This window comes from Coregonus lavaretus, assembly GCF_964263955.1.
Source record: "Coregonus lavaretus genome assembly, chromosome: 25".
NCBI classification, from domain to species: Eukaryota; Metazoa; Chordata; class Actinopteri; order Salmoniformes; family Salmonidae; genus Coregonus; species Coregonus lavaretus.
Genome location: NC_140012.1, coordinates 22,446,840 through 22,469,091, shown reverse-complemented (window position 1 = coordinate 22,469,091; position 22,252 = coordinate 22,446,840). Strand labels below are relative to the sequence as shown.

At 42.3% G+C, this 22,252-nt stretch overlaps 1 protein-coding gene across 4 annotated transcripts in view; it reads right to left on the bottom strand.

Annotated features, from left to right (window-relative positions):
• Positions 1-4,848, bottom strand: part of LOC311101024 (myosin phosphatase Rho interacting protein) — a 75,537-nt gene extending 70,689 nt beyond the window's left edge. For all 4 annotated transcript variants that reach the window (XM_084142035.1, XM_084142032.1, XM_084142034.1 and 1 more), the window contains exon 1: positions 3,936-4,848. In XM_084142035.1, the coding sequence (XP_083998161.1) occupies positions 3,936-4,058 (123 nt within the window). In that variant the 5' untranslated portion in view covers positions 4,059-4,848. The remainder of the gene's footprint in view (positions 1-3,935) is intronic.
• Positions 4,849-22,252: the final 17,404 nt, after the last annotated feature.

Genomic DNA, 22,252 nt, shown 5'->3' with positions numbered 1-22,252 from the left:
TTGTGTCCTCTAATGATCTCGTGTTAACCCTTCATTGCCTCCCCAGTACAGTCCAGGGAGGCCTGGACGCGCCACTCTCCTCCACTCATTTAGGAGCCAAGCCAAAAGGTCCATTCAAATGTACGGTAGACCCATCTAAAAGTCCACCTTACTCCTGCTAGCCAAGTAAAACCATTGCAGAGCCTTGAGCTGAAATAAAAGATCCCTGAAATTTTCGTTATGCACAAAAAGCATATTTCTCTCAGATGATGTGCACAAATGTTTACATCTCTGTTAGTGAGCATTTCTCCTTTGCTAAGATAATCCATCCATCCACCTGACAGGTGTGGCATATCAAGAAGCTGATTAAACAGCATGATCATTACACTGGTGCACCTTGTGCTGGGAACAATAAAAGGCTACTCAAATGCAGTTGTCACATAACACAATGCCACAGATGTCTCAAGTTGAGGGAGCGTGCGATTTGCATGCTGACTGCAGGAATGTCCACCAGAGCTGTTGCCAGATAATTTAATGTTAATTTCTCTACCATAAGCCGCCTCCAATGTCGTTTTAGAGAATTTGGCAGTACGTCCAACTGGCCTCATAACCGCAGACCATGTGTATGGCGTCGTGGTTTGCTGATGTCATCGTTGCAAACGTATTACCCCATGGTGGCGGTGGGGGTATGGTATAGGCAGGCATAAGCTACAGACAACGAACACAACTGCATTTTATCGATGGCAATTTTAATGCACAGAGATGCCATGACGAGATCCTGAGGCCCATTGCTGTGCCATTCATCTGCCGCCATCACCTAATGTTTCAACATGATAATGTACGGCCCCATGTCGCAAGGATCTGTGCACAATTCCTGGAAGCTGAAAATGTCCCAGTTCTTCCAGGGCCTGCATACACACCCGACATGTCACCCATTGATAATGTTTGGAATGCTCTGGATCGATGTGTACGACAGCGTATTCCAGTTCCTCCCAATAATCAGCAACTTCGCACAGCCATTGAAGAGGAGTGGGACAACATTCTACAGGCCACAATCAACAGCCTGATCAACGCTATGTGAAGGAGATGTGTGGCGCTGCATGAGGAAAATAGTGGTCACACCAGATACTGCCTGGTTTTCTGATCCATGCCCCTACTTTTTTTTTTAAGCACCTGTGCCCAACAGATGCATATCTGTATTCCCAGTCGTGCAGTCCATAGGTTAGGGCCTAATTTATTTATTTCAATATACTGATTTCCTTATATGAACTGTAGCTCAGTAAAATATTTGAAATTGTTGCATGTTGTTTATTTTTGTTCAGTATAGATAGAACTGGAACTTATAGGTCTAACATACATGATTCTGGACCATGTGGAATTGAGATCTATGTACGTGCATTTGAGAACTCTGGGCTCCACTGGTGAGAGTAACCCGTGGGAAACTCTGTTCTAGTTTCAATCCCAACCCCGCACTTTCTTTCACAAGCTCTTCCTCTCCTCCCTCCCTTAAATCTCTCCATACCCCTGCCTCCTACCATCTCTCCCTGAGTGTTCTCTTCTCTCTCCTTTCCTCTATACTCCCATCATCTCCCTGTGCCCCACTACATCTCTCAAACTGTTCTCTCACCCACCACCCTCTCTCTCGTCCCTCAGTCTGTCTGTACTTCCATCATATCCTTGCCTCCCACTCTCTCCCTCCCACCTTCTATCCTGAATGGGTTCTCCATCTCGCCGATGCCTCAGGAACTACAAAGCAGCGTAGCTCAGCAATAGCCTCGATCCAGAAAAACACCTTTGAAACTATCGTCCTCTCCCAACAGAACGTAAAAACTGCTCTCTGGCAAACACCACAGTGTTTCCCCTTTATTCATTTAGCAGGGTCGCACCACCACTGCTAAATTGTTCCCGCCACAACAAGAAACTTTCAGTATAAACTTAAATGACTAAAACCAGACAAAGTATGTAGAAAATATAACTGACCTATACATTTTTTAAATAATATGATCTTTGAGAACTAGAAATCACCAAAACAAAAGCTAGACAGTCAGGGAGAATAGACCATTCTAAAAACGTCTAATTTAGGAGTATTTTTTTGCATGGCTGGATTACTGACGGGGCACGCAGGGCACATGCCCGGGGGGCCCCATTGGTTTTATTATGTTTGAGCATAAGAACACAGAATTAGCCATGGCAAAATGCGTTGGATTGCAGGAAATTAGCTTTCACGCTGCATAAAAATGTCTCAGCTCCACAGAAAAATTTATGGAATTGCAGGAAATTAGCTGAAAAACAACATTTCTCTATGTTGCCAATTCCAGGCCGATTTATGCCAAGCCAAAGGCCCAACCACGCCCCCGACAATGCCACCACCTAAGCCCCTTTTTGATCCAGAAAAACCTTGCCTGACCCCACCAACACCCCCCCTTCCGCGACCGTTGCCACCGCTGCTGGAAAAATGCTAGGGGAAACACTGCAGCACCATAATGAGCGCCTCTAGGAGCCATCCAGTGTTTAAACTGCATTAAGATGCACCATTGAAGCACCCTGACTGGGTTATTAAGTTTATCTACTAACCAGAGGAATATGAGAGAGCAGATAGGCTACATTCTTCAGTGTTGTTTACATTTTCCTGTCCAAAATGGCAGTCAATGTCATGACTAGTTCCTTGGATAGATTTGGGCTAGAAACTTATTTTAAAGGGTCGTTTTATTTTATGAGATTAGAGCTAGCTAGCTGTAGAGTATTGTTTACATTATCAGGTTAAGACTCCCCTGGTACGAGACCAACTAATTTCTAGCCCTATATGGATAGAGCAGCGGATAGAAGCATCTCTGGTTCCACTGGTGATGCCATAAAGGCCCTGGGAGAGAGCAAGGCTGGGTCTCAGGAGGATTAAAGAAGTGATGTAATCGCTTCAAGATTCTAGTCCTGACTCAGGAGGCTGGGTCTGAAGGGGTTAACCCCGCAGTAATCACAAGCAGGCTGTCACACACACACAAGCAGAGAAACGCAAACACACACACACTTTCTCACTCATACACTACACAAGCAGAGAAACACACACATTCTCACTAATACACAAGCAGAGAAACACACACACACACAATCTTTGTGGAGGAGAGGATGCTCGCTGGCATTGCTGTTCTTGAGCCATGTTCAAGGGCCCATCTGGACCTCAGCGCATGGGATCAATTACAGGATACAACAGAGACTAGCTAACGATCTCAGAGAGAGAAATCTGGGTGGAAAAGTCTAAGTGCCTTCCCCTCCTCATCTCCTGTTCTTCATCTGCAATGATCTAACAAGATTGGACAGGACCCATGATGGGTCAGCTGATTCCTCCTTTTGGGAGGATGGTGTTATTTGCCAGTAATAAATGTTATGTCTAACCTGAAGCTGGTCAAAAACCTCCCTTATCCGATGAATCTATCCAAATCTAATGTTAATTTGTGGCTTTGAACCAGGGTCCTATTATTACAGCTGATTCCTCATATTGAACCACTGGTTGATTGTGAGACCACGCCTTAGTTTGTCAGACTGAAGCAGGGTATACAGTGTGTGTATATAAATAATACACCATTAGTTACTCTCTAAAGGAGTCGGTCTTCAACAAATGGTCACTGAATGAGGACACAGACAGAATGACACACACGCTGAGCTATAATCACAGTAGACACTTAGATGCCCAATTATCCAATTAATAGACTTGAGGATGGCAAAGTAGACAGCATGAAATGACAACATTGTGTCAGTTACAAAATGCTTTAGAATGCTAACTGGAAGTTTGACTAGGTAGCTGGCTACAATGTTGCCAACATTCGACTGTTACACAACTTGGCAGCAACAGCAAGCTCGAGACGACCAAATGATTACATTGTAGCTAGATTAGCAGAGTTCACATGTTACAAGTACCTATGCGACAATGTGGCTACATCATCACAATAACAATTATTTACCTGATTCAGATCTTGATCGGTCAAGAGATGCAACTCCCGAGGTTTGAAGCAGTTCTGACATTTACTTTTATTAAAAATGTTCGCCTGGAATTTTCTGCAAGGGTTCTCTTTCGCTGTAGACATTGTATATCGCCTCCGTTCACCGTAAATGCAAATTAGTTACAAATTGACAACAGAATGGATAATCCCGTTCTCTACGTTTCTTTCATTCAATTTGGAACAACGGCCCAGCAAATCTAATGCATGATGTTCCAAATAACTACATAGGCTAACTAGTGGTCTTGAGTTTAACACACACACACCAAATTCAAGGTTTCTATTGTTTTGTTGTACTCAATTTATATGATCCAATATATGACTGCTAGTCATCAAGATAGCGAGACACCATTCTTCTGCGTTATTCAGTCCATGGCCTGTCCTTCATTCACAAAGTCGAACGAGTAGCTAAGCGATTAACAAACTAGCTAGCTGGGTTTTGTTGTAATAATTTATGTTATTGTGCAAACTGCGAAAACAGCAATTGCACATAATAACATACTCCCATTTGAAGGAAAATCGCAAAAGTGGAGGTAGCTGGCTAGCAAGAGCTAGCTAGCTACAATCGTAGCTAGCGGTTGCTCTTTGCTAAATCTACCAACACTGCTTCTTCGCTGGCTAGTAGGTAAGCTAGCGAGCTAGAAATCCTCTCGCCTAGCTGTTTAGCTAGGGTTAAAAAGGTCCAGACTACAAATGTCCTGCGAAATTCACTCCCCGTTCACACATAGTAAGCGGACAACGCGCCTCTTGCAGAATCATTGAAGCATCAACGAGTTTTTCGGCTTTGTTTCCATAACCAGCTCGGCTAGCTGCGCCCTTGGTTTATTTTCTTCCTTTTTTCGGCCGAATTCTTTCCCAGTGGAGAGAGGTAGCGAGCTCACAGATTTGTTGAGCATTGTGAATTTACTGACATTTAGGTCACGTGATCATACGGTAAAATGTCAAAATAAAAGTCCCACTGAAATTGTTTTACTTGACTTTTACAGGACCTTTTTCTGATTTTAAATCACAAAGATTATAGTTTGAAGTGACTTAAACATACATTTATTGAAAAAACAAGCAACATTATTGAAATCAATTAACAAATATCGATTTACTGTATAATATAAAACATTTAACCATAAATTATAATGATACAACAATACCAACACCGTTGCTGGAAGTATTAATGTTTTTAAACCACTGTCAACTCTTAACAGAACAGGATTTAAACATGTTTTGAAGAAAACATTTTCACATTGGCCCCGTTGGAGAGGTCTTTCTTTCAGGGCCACAGTGTGGCCCACATTTCTGTCCACAACTTTTAAATCAGGTAACAATGAAATAGATAAATGTGCTGTCTGTCCAATTGATGTAAACATTCCACACAAATATTCATTTGAAATATTCACAGTGTAGGTCTGTTGTTTTAACAGTGTAATAATAATGTATAATTTTTTACGTATCTATAACAATCAATAACTGTGATAACAGTCTATAGCAGTGTAACATAACTATTCATAACAATGTACAGCACATCTACCAATGCACGGATGCGTTTCAAGAGCATAAACTATTTTGTTTCTGAATCCTCAGACCCCTGACTGGGAGCAGCATGGGGGACACTGCCATCTAGTGGAATGGGAATTAAATTATTATTCCAGATATTATTTAATGAAGAATAAAGCCTTTTCAATCGTTAATTCCCTTTCAACACATTACTATTTATCATTGTTGTTTAATTCACATTTCGATGTCCCCTTATTAACATAACGTTAATTACGTTTTTGAACATGCACTGATTGCATATTTTATTTCACTTACCCACCTTGGCAGAGTACCTATTTACAAATAACCATTAGAACTCAAAAATAAGCCTCAATACTTACCAAAATAGCATCAAAAGGAGAGGGTAGGATCAGATAAACAGAACGCATCTTGAAACACGCTAAATATACTACGATTTGTGATCTTGTGCTCAAGTAAAGGGAATACTTTTATTTTGAAGCTTTTTGCCCGATTAGGGACTCGTTAGGGGCGGTCCACACCAAGGACGATAACTTTATCGATAACTATAATGATTTTTTAAAATGTCGTTCTAATTCAAGTGAACAGCAGTGTTCACACTACAACGCTAACTACAAAAAGAGTGGAGAACAATAACTAGAGCTATCATTTGGATCACTTTCAGAGCGCATTTTTCCCCAGCCCCTCCAACCATAAAACATTGACAATCAATCAAAAACTCGTTCTATTGAAGCATTCTTGGTTCTAGGTGCTGCAAGGCTGCTTGGAGAGGAGAGAAGGCAGAGCGCACTGTGGTAAGCTTGCCTGAATAACTGGGCATGTGTGAGCATACTGGTGGCCACATTAATTATAGGACACTTGGGAGAATGATGATCCACGAAAAAACAGTTCATGAGAAGGCCATATTTTCGATGGTAGGTCTATCTGTTAAGGCCAATATATCCTGACAAAATACACACTATGACAGACCTGCTAATGTGCCTTTCTGGACCTTGTAAACTGTCGAGAAAATACCCATTGTTGATCCAAATGGTTGCCTAGGCTAGATTATTATTGTTTTGGAATTAAACATGCATTGAAAACCAGTGGCAGTCAGTCCCTTTTAAGATGAGGGAGGACGATTTGTTTTTCATGAGCATGGCCTTATTTCTATTACAGCCTATTGGATGACTGTCATTCATATTCCATTCACCCAGTTCAAATGTAAAAGTGATAGGTTTAGGCTACTACATGATACTCTAATTTTCCATATACCCATCATGAGGTTGATACAACCTAGCCTATGAATGAAAGTTTACAACGTAGGTGCACACAGGTCGAGAGAAATTTGAGGTGACAGTGACACATGGACAGACAGTAACACATTCAATACCGCCTTGCACACTCTTGCCTGTGTGTAGCTGATATAGGGTGTAAACATTAGTCCAACATTTGCAAACGAGACTTTCGATTGGACTAATTCAGGTATGTTTATCCCTGTTTTGTTCAGTTTGCTTCCGTTTAAGAAACGTTTTTCAACAGAATCGGTGGAATGAATACACCCCTGATCACGTGCAAACACAGTTCACTTTCATAGCAGCCACATTGTATTCCTTCTCACATCTATGCGCTCCCCTCCTCTCACCTTTTCCCTTCGCTTGTGGACTTCAATGCACAACACATCAGCTGTTTGTGACCAGGCAAAAAAAACTTTCCAAACCAAACCATATCATAACCGCTTAGTGGTCATTAAAATGGCATATTCGCTGCAATTTAGGCCTACAGCCTAGACTAGAATTCTTTACTCACTAGAAGAAGAAAAATGCATTATTGCATTGTGTTGTTATAGCCTAGGTATGATCATTCTTGTCCCTAAAAAGCTAATCAATTGGGGAGATTTTCGAGCTGCATGCTTGTGGGAACTGGGACCGCAGCCTGGGGATCACACTATCCTAGGCTGCCTGTAATTTCATAATCTGATTAAAAATATTTATATTTCACTGTGTAAATTCATTGGGTATAAGCTATTCACTGCAGTATTATGCCTACATATATATAATTTGATTACTATTTTGTTGATGAGAATTTGTGGAATTTGGAAATGCAAACTTGTGTATTTGAGTTTTAAAAATGCTTCTAAAGTTTGTAATTTCCACTTTGAAATTTCAGACTTGATTTGCCCTAAAGAAAAATGTATCAACCCTTACAAAAATGTCCATTCATTATAATCCACATAATAATTAACATTTCCTTTTGCTGTAGGATTATTTTCCTGCTGTAGCAAACTGGCTCAAATTAAGATCCTACATCTGTAATATTTAGCTAATGAATTGGTTGCAAATGCTTCTAACTTCAAGGTTCTCTATGCACAATTACGCACCTGGCCTCCGCTGCCTCTCAGCTACAGCTATGCTATCCTCTCATCTACTACTAGCCTATCGAGGATAAATTCCAGCTTGCTCTTGCATGCTGAATGTAAAACATGGGAGTTTGAAAGGAGAGCGCAAGAGCGCGCGATGGTGTGAACAAAATACACCATATATGAGTAGCCTGCTAATGTAACTTTCTGGGCCTTGTAAACTGTTGAGAATAGGCCCATAACTGATCCAAATGGTTGCATAATCATGCCTAGGCTGTATGCAGTTATTTCGGCATGAAGCGTTCAAAGCAGGATGTTTGAACGGTTATTCAAATTATACTACATCACTGCAGTTTACAGCCCTAAATAAAAATGGTGTACTCTTGATAACAATAATACATTCCTCACTGCACTGTGTTGATGTAGCCTAGGTAAAATAATTTTCATGTCTAAAAACGTAGGCCTAATCTATAATGGAGCTTTGCGTGTCCGGGACTGCAGAGCGCATTCATAGGGGAATGCACAGATCTGCCATTTCATAATCTGTTAACTTTTTTTCTTGCACTTTGACTGGTAAATATTTATAGCCCTACTATTTAGCTAATGAATGGCCTAATATCTCGCTAATATTTAGCTTCTTACTTCGGCTGCACATCTGTAGCCACTCTCTTCCAGCTGTTCCCGTGCGCAAAAGGCTATGGGCTATGCAAGCCTTTCCACTATTCCTCATGAAATCCCAGGAAAAGCTATAGCCTACAAAAGCTATAGGACATTTATTTTTAGCCTTTTTTATACTAGACCTAACAGCCTTTTCGTGGAGCGAAGCAGGCTTGCTCTTGCTAACTGTTGAATGTAAAATAGGCCAGGCCAAATGAACTGTCACGGAAAGTTAAGGAGAGAGAGTGCGTTGGTGTGATCACTTTGGCCAGTGATGATAACATTGTTGCACTGATGCTTGCAAATGGTTGCACAGGACAGACAGAGAGATGAGCACAGACAAAAAGAAGATCCAAATGAATTGACATGTGAAAAATGGAAATCCCTTGCAACAAGGCAAGCAATGACATGATGTAAAGGATGTGCAGGCTAAAAAGCGTTTGTTGTCGAATTGCTACATTTAAATATGAGTTTCTATATAATATTTCATTACATGTACATTTAAGTATTATTTGCAGTTGTCACTATGACAATGAACACACGCTGAGGCACTGAATGGCTTGTGTTACCACCTTATTATTAAGCCTACAGCATGCAGTAGGATGCGTTGATCCGTTGATTGCAAGTGTACTGCAGAACGATGAATGACAAACGTCCGATGGTGTGGATGCTCGCAAACATTTATAGTTGTGTATAATTTATCGTTATAGTTGGAATGAGATGTTAGACGAGCAGGTGTCCACATACTTTTGATGTAGTGTATGTGTATATAAGGCAGAAATATATGTCACATATATGAAATTATTGTATATTTCAACATATATGTGACATATATACAGTGGGGGAAAAAAGTATTTAGTCAGCCACCAATTGTGCAAGTTCTCCCACTTAAAAAGATGAGAGAGGCCTGTAATTTTCATCATAGGTACACGTCAACTATGACAGACAAATTGAGAGAAAAAAATCCAGAAAATCACATTGTAGGATTTTTTATGAATTTATTTGCAAATTATGGTGGAAAATAAGTATTTGGTCACCTACAAACAAGCAAGATTTCTGGCTCTCACAGACCTGTAACTTCTTCTTTAAGAGGCTCCTCTGTCCTCCACTCGTTACCTGTATTAATGGCACCTGTTTGAACTTGTTATCACTATAAAAGACACCTGTCCACAACCTCAAACAGTCACACTCCAAACTCCACTATGGCCAAGACCAAAGAGCTGTCAAAGGACACCAGAAACAAAATTGTAGACCTGCACCAGGCTGGGAAGACTGAATCTGCAATAGGTAAGCAGCTTGGTTTGAAGAAATCAACTGTGGGAGCAATTATTAGGAAATGGAAGACATACAAGACCACTGATAATCTCCCTTGATCTGGGGCTCCACGCAAGATCTCACCCCGTGGGGTCAAAATGATCACAAGAACGGTGAGCAAAAATCCCAGAACCACACGGGGGGACCTAGTGAATGACCTGCAGAGAGCTGGGACCAAAGTAACAAAGCCTACCATCAGTAACACATTACGCCGCCAGGGACTCAAATCCTGCAGTGCCAGACGTCCCCCTGCTTAAGCCAGTACATGTCCAGGCCCGTCTGAAGTTTGCTAGAGTGCATTTGGATGATCCAGAAGAGGATTGGGAGAATATCATATGGTCAGATGAAACCAAAATAGAACTTTTTGGTAAAAACTCAACTCGTCGTGTTTGGAGGACAAAGAATGCTGAGTTGCATCCAAAGAACACCATACCTACTGTGAAGCATGGGGGTGGAAACATCATGCTTTGGGGCTGTTTTTCTGCAAAGGGACCAGGACGACTGATCCGTGTAAAGGAAAGAATGAATGGGGCCATGTATCGTGAGATTTTGAGTGAAAACCTCCTTCCATCAGCAAGGGCATTGAAGATGAAACGTGGCTGGGTCTTTCAGCATGACAATGATCCCAAACACACCGCCCGGGCAACGAAGGAGTGGCTTCGTAAGAAGCATTTCAAGATCCTGGAGTGGCCTAGCCAGTCTCCAGATCTCAATCCCATAGAAAATATTTGGAGGGAGTTGAAAGTCCATGTTGCCCAGCGACAGCCCCAAAACATCACTGCTCTAGAGGAGATCTGCATGGAGGAATGGGCCAAAATACCAGCAACAGTGTGTGAAAACCTTGTGAAGACTTACAGAAAACGTTTGACCTGTGTCATTGCCAACAAAGGGTATATAACAAAGTATTGAGAAACTTTTGTTATTGACCAAATACTTATTTTCCACCATAATTTGCAAATAAATTCATTAAAAATCCTACAATGTGATTTTCAGGATTTTTTTTCTCATTTTGTCTGTCATAGTTGACGTGTACCTATGATGAAAATTACAGGCCTCTCTCATCTTTTTAAGTGGGAGAACTTGCACAATTGGTGGCTGACTAAATACTTTTTTCCCCCACTGTATGTACTTCTATGATACATACACTACATAACCAAAATTACGTGGACACCTGCTCGTTCCAGTCAAGTTCTTCAACACCGATCTCAACAAACCATTTCTGTATGGACCTTGCTTTGTGCACGGGGGCATTGTCATGCTGAAACAGGAAAGGGCCTTCCCCAAACTGTTGCCACAAAGGTAGAAGCACAGAATCATCTAGAATTTCATTGTATGCTTTTGTATGATTACATTGTGTATGTATACAGTAAACTGGGATTTGAACTCACAACCTCTTGATTCACAGTACTTCGATCTTCCTGCTACGCCACCATGTCCGTGTCACGTATCAGTTAATCAGACTATTCTCATCATTGATTTTATTGATTTATTTAAGCAATTGAAGGGCTTTCTGTATAGTTGTCTAATGTTGGTGGGGATATTAACCTGTTTTAATTATATTCCTGAATCACTATGATCATTAAAATATTTTGTTCAAGTGTACTTTCAACAGAGATGAGATTTACTTCAAAGTGCACTCACCCTATTGTTCACACCTATCAAGTTGTTTCAGATCCACACAAGTGCCTAGGGAGGAGGGTTTATGCTTCTGGACAGGGCCTAACTATACTGGCCCAATAAACACGCTTTTCCAACATTCTTGAAGGAGTTCCCACATATGCTGAGCACTTGTTGGCTGCTTTTCCTTCACTCCGCGGTCCAACTCATCCCAAACCATCTCAATTGGGTTGAGGTCAGGTGATTGTGGAGGCCAGGGGCCTCATGTATCAATCTTGCGTACGCACGAAAACACGGCGTACGCCAGCTTTCACGTTCACGGTCAGATGTACTAACAGTGAAATTAACGTAAGAATGTGCGTTCTTCCACGTAAACTTCAGGCCTGGCGTACGTACATTTTTGTGATGTTTGTCCGTTGGCGACTCATAGAGGCAATAAAGTGAAGTGGCAAACATTACACTACGAACTGTTCTATCGCACCTGCCAGATATTGCTTATAATTTGTAATTGATAAATGATTTGCCATATTATTGTCACACGAGTCTTATTAGAATATTCTATTAATTATGCAATTAAGTAAGAACATATATAAAGGATGTGAAAATTGATACAACCCGTCTAGCAATGGCAGCTTTGGCTTTATTAGAAGACATTTTCAATGGACAAATCCGGAGAGAACGAGTTTTTAGGGACCACGGTGATTTTCTGGCCCACGACGATGACTGGCTCATCAGCCGTTTCAGATTTCCAAGGGCTATACTCTTGGAGCTCTGCGCTGAGTTGGGTCCGAATTTGGAAAGAGAGACAGTGAGGAGCCACGCATTACCCGTTCCTTTACAGGTGCTTACTACACTTGGTTTCCTAGCAACCGGTTCTTTCCAAAGAGAACTGGCAGACCGCTCAGGAATAAGCCAGTCGTGTTTGAGCCGTGCAATGCCACCTGTATGGGACGGCATCATCCGCTTGTCTACCAGGTATATAACGTTCCCATACGATGCAGGTGACCAGCCAAACATCAAAGCGCAATTTGCAGCGATAGCCGGTTTTCCTAATGTAATCGGAGCGATCGACTGCACACATATTGCTATAAAGGCGCCATCTGAAGACGAATTTGCATATGTGAATCGGAAACATTTCCATTCAATAAATGTGCAGATTATATGTGATGCACAAATGCGCCTAACAAATATTGTGGCAAGGTGGCCTGGGTCAACCCATGATTCATATATCCTTACAAACAGCATGGTTGGGATGAGACTCCAAGCTGGCAGGGTGCGCGATGGGTGGCTACTTGGTAAGTTATGCATTTAAATGTATGGTTCTATCTAAAAGTAAAATGTTTGTGTCTGTAATTATTATTACTGCCCATCAGGAGACAGTGGTTATCCACTAAAGACGTGGCTGTTAACCCCCCTCACCAACCCACAAACTGACCGAGAGCGCAGATACAATGATGCCCATTCCCGCACTCGGTCAGTTGTGGAGCGGGCGATTGGGCAGCTGAAATGTCGGTGGCGCTGCCTTGACAGGACCGGGGGGATGCTGCTATACCGCCCTGACAAGGTTTGCCGCATCATACTGGCCTGTGGAGTGCTGCACAATGTCGCGCACAGGCATGGCATACCCCTTGGTGAGGTGGGGGCACCGCCAGATGACCCTGACCCAGGACCAGTATATGTGCAGCACAATCAACAAGCCATTCAGGCCCGTCAACGTGTAATTGCGACAATATAAATGGTACTCAGACACAAAGTTCATTTTTTGACCAATTCTTTTAATGAATGGCTTATTTCTGTGAGTGCGTCAGTGACATTTTTAAGGTGACTGTTCATTTCTTCAATGGCCCTAACAATTTGTTGTTGTGACTCCAGAACAGCATGCGTCAAGACACGGCCAGATGGACGGGCTTCAGCACTGGGGGGAACATTAGAGACACGGGAGACGCTGGACTGAATGGGCTCTGGCTGCTCAGGTGGTGCGGACTCTGAGTGCGTGCCAGTGGACGTTCCTGCGGTTCCTAAGTCCAATTAAACACAGGCACATCTTAACAGTAATTTGAGTCTGTTCCTTATTAATGGGTACACGCATTTGCAATAAAAGCAGTGGATACGTGAAATCTCTGGTGTACCTTTTGCTATATTGCATGCATTTTAAAATTAAACGGTGGCTGGCTATGTATATCAAAGTTAAGGAAATACATCTGAGTCACCTTGCTGGCAGTCCTGTAGTATATCCGAGTCTCCTACATCAGCGGATACGATTCCAGAGATTAACGTGTCTCCTACAATAGAGGCAACTCTCTGATCAAAGGGTGCAAGTTCATCGGTCCCTGTACCACCGCCTGTTCTGCCCACACTTTGTCGGTGCGCAGCAGTTCTCCGCTTAACTTCCACCTTTATGTCTGACCATTTCTTCTTCAGTTCATTTACGGTGCGACTCTCAGATCCCACCGCGTTGACGGCATCAGACAAACTCGCCCACTCTTTTTTCTTTCTTTTGTTATTAATTCCAGAGGACAGATTTCCAAATAAAATATTTTTTCTTGTTTCTACCTCTGATAGTAGCACCTCTAATTCGTTTTCAGTGAAATTTCGTTTCTTGCTTGCTTTAGCCATGTTCTTGCAGGTTTCTTTTGCCAAATTGGACTAATTACCATACTTAAATTGATTTAATTGAGGGAGGAGACAGGGTGTGGTGTGGTGCTCGTGCATGTGCGCTCAATTTCGCGTTGATTGGGATGTACAAAGAGAATGTATGTGGAATGCTGCGTACGCAGAGATTCATACATCAGATTTTTTTGGTGCGTACGCACATTTATGGCTTTGTCCGTACGCAATGTTTTAGTATGAATTCAACGCAAGTCTTTGTACATGAGGCCCCAGGTCATCTGATGCAGCACTCCACCACTCTCCTTGATCAAATAGCCCTTACACAGCCTGGAGGTGTGTTTTGGGTAATTATCCTGTTGAACAGCAAATGATAGTCCCACTAAGCGCAAACTAGATGGGATGGCGTATCACTGCAGAATGCTATGGTAGCCATGCTGGTTAAGTGTGCCTTGAATTCTAAATAAATCACTGACAGTGTCACCAGCAAAGCACCCCCACACCATCACACCTCCTCCTCCATGCTTCACGGTGGGAACCACACATGCAGAGATAATCCGTTCACCTACTCTGTGTCTCACAAAGACACAGCGGTTGGAACCAAAAATCTCAACTTTGGACTGATCAGACCAAAGGACAGATTTCCACTGGTCTAATGTCCATTGCTCGTATTTCTTGGTCCAAGCAAGTCTCTTCTTATTATTGGTGTCCTTTAGTAGTGGTTTCTTTGCAGCAATTTGACCATGAAGGCCTGATTCACGCAGTCTCCTCTGAACAATTGATGTTGAGATGTGTCTGTTACTTGAACTCTGTGAATAATTTATTTGGGCTGCAATCTGAGGTGCAGTTAACGCTAATGAACTTATCCTCTACAGCAGAGGTAACTCTGGGTCTTCCTTTCCTGTGGTGGTCCTCATGAGAGCCAGTTTCATCATAGAGCTTGATGTTTTTTGTGACTGCACTTGAAGAAAATGTCCGCGTTGACTAACCTTCATGTTTTAAAGTAATGATGGACTGTCATTTCTCTTTGCTTATTTGAGCTGTTCTTGCCATAATATGGACTTGGTCTTCTACCAAATAGGGCTATCTTCTGTATATCCCCCCCTACCTTGTCATAACACAACTGATTGGCTCAAACGCATTAAGAAGGAAATAAATTCCACAAATTAACTTTTAACAAGGCACACCTGTTAATTGAAATTCATTCCAGGTGACTACCTCATGAAGCTGGTTGAGAATGCCAAGTGTGTGCAAAGCTGTCATCAAGGCAAAGGGTGGCTACTTTGAAGAACCTCAAATATAAAATATATTTTCATTTGTTTAACACTTTTATGGTTACTACATGATTCCATATGTGTTATTTCATAGTTTTGATGTCTTCACTATTATTCTACAATGTAGAAAATAGTAAAAATTAAGAAAAACCCTGGAATGAGTAGGTGTGTCCAAACTTTTGACTGGTACTGTATGTTAATGTCATTGCCGTTTTGAATTGCATTTATCCAACATTTTGATTGTTTATATGGACATTTCATTAGAACACTTGGAAATATAGTTTGTTTCACAATGAGTATAGATTTCTCCTCTTTCACGCATTTCTGGAACTTTTCCCAACAGCTTTGTGCTTTTGTGCACGACCTCCAGATGCTTTTTCAGGTTTGATGTTGTGTTTCTGGACGAAGAGATCAATGGTGCCTTTGCAGAGCTGCATTTGACTACAATTCTCTTTCTCCTCGATTAACTCAGAATAATGGGAGCATTTCCACAAGGAAATGGTTAAGCAGGGGGTAACAAAACAGCTGACATAGGCTTTACGATAGCCTATTGGAAAATGGGTTAGCCTAAAGCATGAAAACCATTAGCATGAGACAAGGCTTTAAAAATATATATATATAACAAGGCGGTAGAGATATGCTTCTGAAAGTAATATATGGGTTACTTGAAAAAGTAACTGTAATATTATTACAATATTTGAAAACAGTAACTCGTTATATTACTCCATTACTCATTAAAGTAATATATTAATAAGTAAATCAAATCAATGATGAGAGAATAGTCAAATTAACAGATAACTGACAGGCATGGTGGCGTTACTGTATAAATTAACATGCACAATGTAATCATTTACAATATATTCGGAAAGCATTCAGACCCCTTGACTTTTTCCTCATTTCGTTACGTTACAGCCTTATTCTGAAATGGATAAAAAAAAATATATAATCCTCATCAATCTACACACAATACCCCATAATGACAAAGCAAAAACAGGTTTTTAGAAATGTTTGCAAATGTATTAAAAAAAAAAAACAGAAATACCTTATTTACATAAGTATTCAGACCTTTTGCTATGAGACTCGAAATTGAGCTCAGGTGCATCCTGTTTCCATTGATCATCCTTGAGATGTTTCTACAACTTGATTGGAGTCCACCTGTGGTAAATCCAATTGATTGGACATGATTTGGAAAGGCACACACCTGTCTACAGTATTCAGACCCCTTTCCTTTTTCCAAATTACAAGTTACAGCCTTATTCTAAAATTGATTAAATTGTTTTTTTCCTCATCAATCTACACACAATACCCCATAATGACAAAGGAAAAACAAGTTATGCAGGAATTGTCCATAAAGCTCTGAGACAGGATTGTGTCGAGGCACCGATCTGGGGAAGGGTACCAAAAAATGTCTGCAGGCATTGAAGGTCCCCAAGAACACAGTGGCCTCCATCATTTGGTGGCCTCCAAGTCTGGAACCACCAAGACTGTTCCTATAGCGTGCCGCCCAGCCAAACTGAGCAATCGGGCGAGAAGGGCCTTTGTCAGGGAGGTGACCAAGAACCCGATGGTCACTCTGACAGAGCTCCAGAGTTCCTCTGTGGAGATGGGAGAACCTTCCAGAAGGACAACCATCTCTGCAGCACTCCACCAATCAGGCCTTTATGGTAGAGTGGCCAGACGGAAGCCGCTCCTCAGTAAAAGGCACATGACAACTCGTTTGGAGTTTGCCAAAAGGCACCTAAAGGACTCTGATACCATGAGAAACAAGATTTTCTGGTCTGATGAAACCAAGATTTTAGCGGCAGGAACTGGGAGACTAGCCAGGATCGAGGGAAAGATAAACGGAGCAAAGTACAGAGATCCTTGAGCGCTCAGGACCTCAGACTGGGGCGAAGGTTCACCTTCCAACAGGACAACGACCCTAAGCACAGAGCCAAGACAACGCAGGAGTGGCTTCGGGACAAGTCTCTGAATGTCCTTGAGAGGCCCAGCCAGAGCCCGGACTTGAACCCGATCGAACATCTCTGGAGAGACCTGAAAATAGCTGTGCAGCAACGCTCCCCATCCAACCTGACAGAGCTTGAGAGGATCTGCAGAGAAGAATGGGAGAAACTCCCCAAATACAGGTGTGCCAAGCTTGTAGCATCATACCCAATAAGACTCGAGGCTGTAATCGCTGCCAAAGGTGCTTCAACAATGTACTGAGTAAAGGGTCTGAATACTTATGTAAATGTGATATTTCATTATTAAAAAAAAAAATATATATATATAGATACACATTTGCAAACATTTCTAAAAACCTGTTTTTGCTTAGTAATTATGGGGTATTGTGTGTAGATTGATGAGGAAAAAATACAATTTAATCAATTTTAGAATAAGGCTGTAATGTAACAAAATGTGGAGAAAGTGAAAGGGTCTTAATACTTTCCGAATGCACTGTATGTCAAACTGTGTCAATTATCTAAATTGAAAACACTCAATGTTAAAAACTGTGTGTGTGTGTGTGTGTGTGTGTGTGTGTGTGTTTGAGCATCAATAACCTAGCGAACAGACAAAAAGAGCTGTGAACGGATCCGTGGTTCACCAATCAGGTCCTTGATGGGCTTGGCAACAGCCACAAGGCGTTATGTGTGATGAAACAAATATTTTTTGAAGAATGTTTCTTTTGGACTATCAGGCGACGTCCTGACAACAGAAATGTTCTTGCAACGTTCCCATGAAACGTGTCTAGAACATTAATATCTTACAGTCTGAGAACATGGCAACCATGTTCTGTGTACGTTTGATGTGACATTGATGGAATATTCTCCTAACCCTCAGAAAACTGGACACATGACTGTTCTTGCAGCCTTCCCATGAAACGTGTCTAGAACATTCATATTTTATATTCTGAGAACATGGCTCATTATTTTTAAGTATACTAACTCTGTTAGACAGAGTTAATACACTTACAAATATTGAACCACTTTAAGATACAAACCTTAATTGTAAGAGCATGTGCTGACCAACTGACAAGTGTCTTCACTGGCATTTTCAACATGTCCCTGACTGAGTCTGTAATACCAACATGTTTCAAGCAGACCACCATAGTCCCCGTGCCCAAGGACACTAAGATAACCTGCCTAAATGACTACCGACCCGTAGCACTGACGTCTGTAGCCATGAAGTGCTTTGAAAGGCTGGTCATGGCTCACATCAACACCATTATCCCAGAAACCCTAGACCCACTCCAATTTGCATACCGCCCCAACAGATCCACAGATGATGCAATCTCTATTGCACTCCACACTGCCCTTTCCCACCTGGACAAGAAGAACACCTACGTGAGAATGCTATTCATTGACTACAGCTCAGCATTCAACACCATAGTGCCCTCAAAGCTCATCACTAAGCTAAGGATCCTGGGACTAAACACCTCCCTCTTCAACTGGATCCTGGACTTCCTGACGGGCCGCCCCCAGGTGGTAAGGGTAGGTAACAACACATCTGCCACACTGATCCTCAACACGGGGGCCCCTCAGGGGTGCGTGCTCAGTCCCCTCCTGTACTCCCTGTTCACCCATGACTGCATGGCCAGGCACGACTCCAACACCATCATTAAGTTTACCGACGACACAACAGTGGTAGGCCTGATCACTGACAACGATGAGACAGCCTATAGGGAGGAGGTCAGAGACTTGGCCGTGTGGTGCCAGGATAACAACCTCTCCCTCAACGTGACCAAAACAAAGGAGATGATTGTGAACTACAGGGAAAAAAAATAGGACTGAGCACGCCCCCATTCTCATCAACAGGGCTGTATTGGAACAGGTTGAGAGCTTCAAGTTCCTTGGTGTCCACATCACCAACGAACTATCATGGTCCAAACACACCAAGACAGTCGTAAAGAGGGCACGACAAAGCCTATTCCCCCTCAGGAGACTGAAAAGTTTTGGCATGGGTCCTCAGATCCTCAAAAAATTATTCAGCTGCACCATCGAGAGCATCCTGACTGGTTGCATCACCGCCTGCTATGGCAACTGCTCGGCCTCCGACCGCAAGGCACTACAGAGGGTAGTGCGTATGGCCCAGTACATCACTGGGGCCAGCTTCCTGCCATCCAGGACCTCTATACCAGGCGGCGTCAGAGGAAGGCCCTCAAAATTGTCAAAGACTCCAGCCACCCTAGTCATAGACTGTTCTCTCTGCTACCGCACGGCAAGTGGTACTGGAGTGCCAAGTCTAGGTCCAAAAGGCTTCTCAACAGCTTCTACCCCCAAGCCATAAGACTCCTGAACAGCTAATCATGGCTACCCGGACAATTTGCACTGCCCCCCCACCCCCACCCCATCTTTTTACGCTGCTGCTACTCTGTTAATTATTTATGCATAGTCACTTTAACTCTACCCACATGTACATATTACCTCAACTACTTCAACTAGCCGGTGCCCCCGCACATTGACTCTGCACCGGTACCCCCCTGTATATAGAGCCTCCCTACTGTTATTTTATTTTACTTCTGCTCTTTTTTTCTCAACACTTTTTTGTAGTTGTTTTATTTTACAAAAAAAAGAAAAAGAAATGCATTGTTGGTTAAGGGCTGTAAGTAAGCATTTCACTGTTATGTCTACACCTGTTTTATTCGGCGCATGTAGCCAATAAAATGTGCTTTGATTTGATTTGAATTTAGCACACATATAACCTTTATGTAACCTACAGTGGGGGAAAAAAGTATTTAGTCAGCCACCAATTGTGCAAGTTCTCCCACTTAAAAAGATGAGAGAGGCCTGTAATTTCATCATAGGTACATGTCAACTATGACAGACAAAATGAGAAAAAAAATCCAGAAAATCACATTGTAGGATTTTTAATGAATTTATTTGCAAATTATGGTGGAAAATAAGTATTTGGTCAATAACAAAAGTTTCTCAATACTTTGTTATATACCCTTTGTTGGCAATGACACCGGTCAAACATTTTCTGTAAATATTCACAAGGTTTTCACACACTGTTGCTGGTATTTTGGCCCATTCCTCCATGCAGATCTCCTGTAGAGCAGTGATGTTTTGGGGCTGTCGCTGGGCAACACAGACTTTCAACTCCCTCCAAAGATTTTCTATGGGGTTGAGATCTGGAGACTGGCTAGGCCACTCCAGGACCTTGAAATGCTTCTTACGAAGCCACTCCTTCGTTGCCCGGGCAGTGTGTTTGGGATCATTGTCATGCTGAAAGACCCAGCCACGTTTCATCTTCAATGCCCTTGCTGATGGAAGGAGGTTTTCACTCAAAATCTCACGATACATGGCCCCATTCATTCTTTCCTTTACACGGATCAGTCGTCCTGGTCCCTTTGCAGAAAAACAGCCGCAAAGCATGATGTTTCCACCCCCATGCTTCACAGTAGGTATGGTGTTCTTTGGATGCAACTCAGCATTCTTTGTCCTCCAAACACGACGAGTTGAGTTTTTACCAAAAAGTTATATTTTGGTTTCATCTGACCATATGACATTCTCCCAATCCTCTTCTGGATCATCCAAATGCACTCTAGCAAACTTCAGACGGGCCTGGACATGTACTGGCTTAAGCAGGGGGACACGCCTGGCACTGCAGGATTTGAGTCCCTGGCGGCGTAGTGTGTTACTGATGGTAGGCTTTGTTACTTTGGTCCCAGCTCTCTGCAGGTCATTCACTAGGTCCCCCCGTGTGGTTCTGGGATTTTTGCTCACCGTTCTTGTGATCATTTTGACCCCACGGGGTGAGATCTTGCGTGGAGCCCCAGATCGAGGGAGATTATCAGTGGTCTTGTATGTCTTCCATTTCCTTATAATTGCTCCCACAGTTGATTTCTTCAAACCAAGCTGCTTACCTATTGCAGATTCAGTCTTCGCAGCCTGGTGCAGGTCTACAATTTTGTTTCTGGTGTCCTTTGACAGCTCTTTGGTCTTGGCCATAGTGGAGTTTGGAGTGTGACTGTTTGAGGTTGTGGACAGGTGTCTTTTATACTGATAACAAGTTCAAACAGGTGCCATTAATACAGGTAACGAGTGGAGGACAGAGGAGCCTCTTAAAGAAGAAGTTACAGGTCTGTGAGAGCCAGAAATCTTGCTTGTTTGTAGGTGACCAAATACTTATTTTCCACCATAATTTGCAAATAAATTCATTAAAAATCCTACAATGTGATTTTCAGGATTTTTTTTTCTCAATTTGTCTGTCATAGTTGACGTGTACCTATGATGAAAATTACAGGCCTCTCTCATCTTTTTAAGTGGGAGAACTTGCACAATTGGTGGCTGACTAAATACTTTTTTCCCCCACTGTAATCCTAACCTGCTGAATGACTACACATTGCTCTCTATTCTGTTTTGTTATATTAATCTTTAGCTTTGCCACAGTCAGTGCACCAGGGTTCTATTTTAAATATATTGGAGGGGGGAACACACCATTTGTCCCCATTCGTTTTGGCAACATTGTGGCATGTCTAAGATACTATGGGTACCACATAGGAGTATTAATGGCTGAGTCCGCCACATGCTATTATAAGCAACCCGCTCCCACACCTAAGCAGTGGGTCCGGCAGAAACGCTGTGGTAGCCATGCTGGTTAAGTGTGCCTTGAATTCTAAATAAATTACTGACAGTGTCACCAGCAAAGCACCCCCACACCATCACACCTCCTCCTCCATGCTTCACGGTGGGAACCACACATGCAGAGATCATCCGTTCACCTACTCTGTGTCTCACAAAGACACAGCGGTTGGAACCAAAAATCTCAAATTTGGACTGATCAGACCAAAGGACAGATTTCCACCGGTCTAATGTCCATTGCTCATGTTTCTTGGTCCAAGCAAGTCTCTTCTTATTATTGGTGTCCTTTAGTAATGGTTTCTTTGCAGCAATTCGACCATGAAGGCCTGATTCACGCAGTCTCCTCTGAACAGTTGATGTTGAGATGTGTCTGTTACTTGAACTCTGTGAAGCATTTATTTGGGC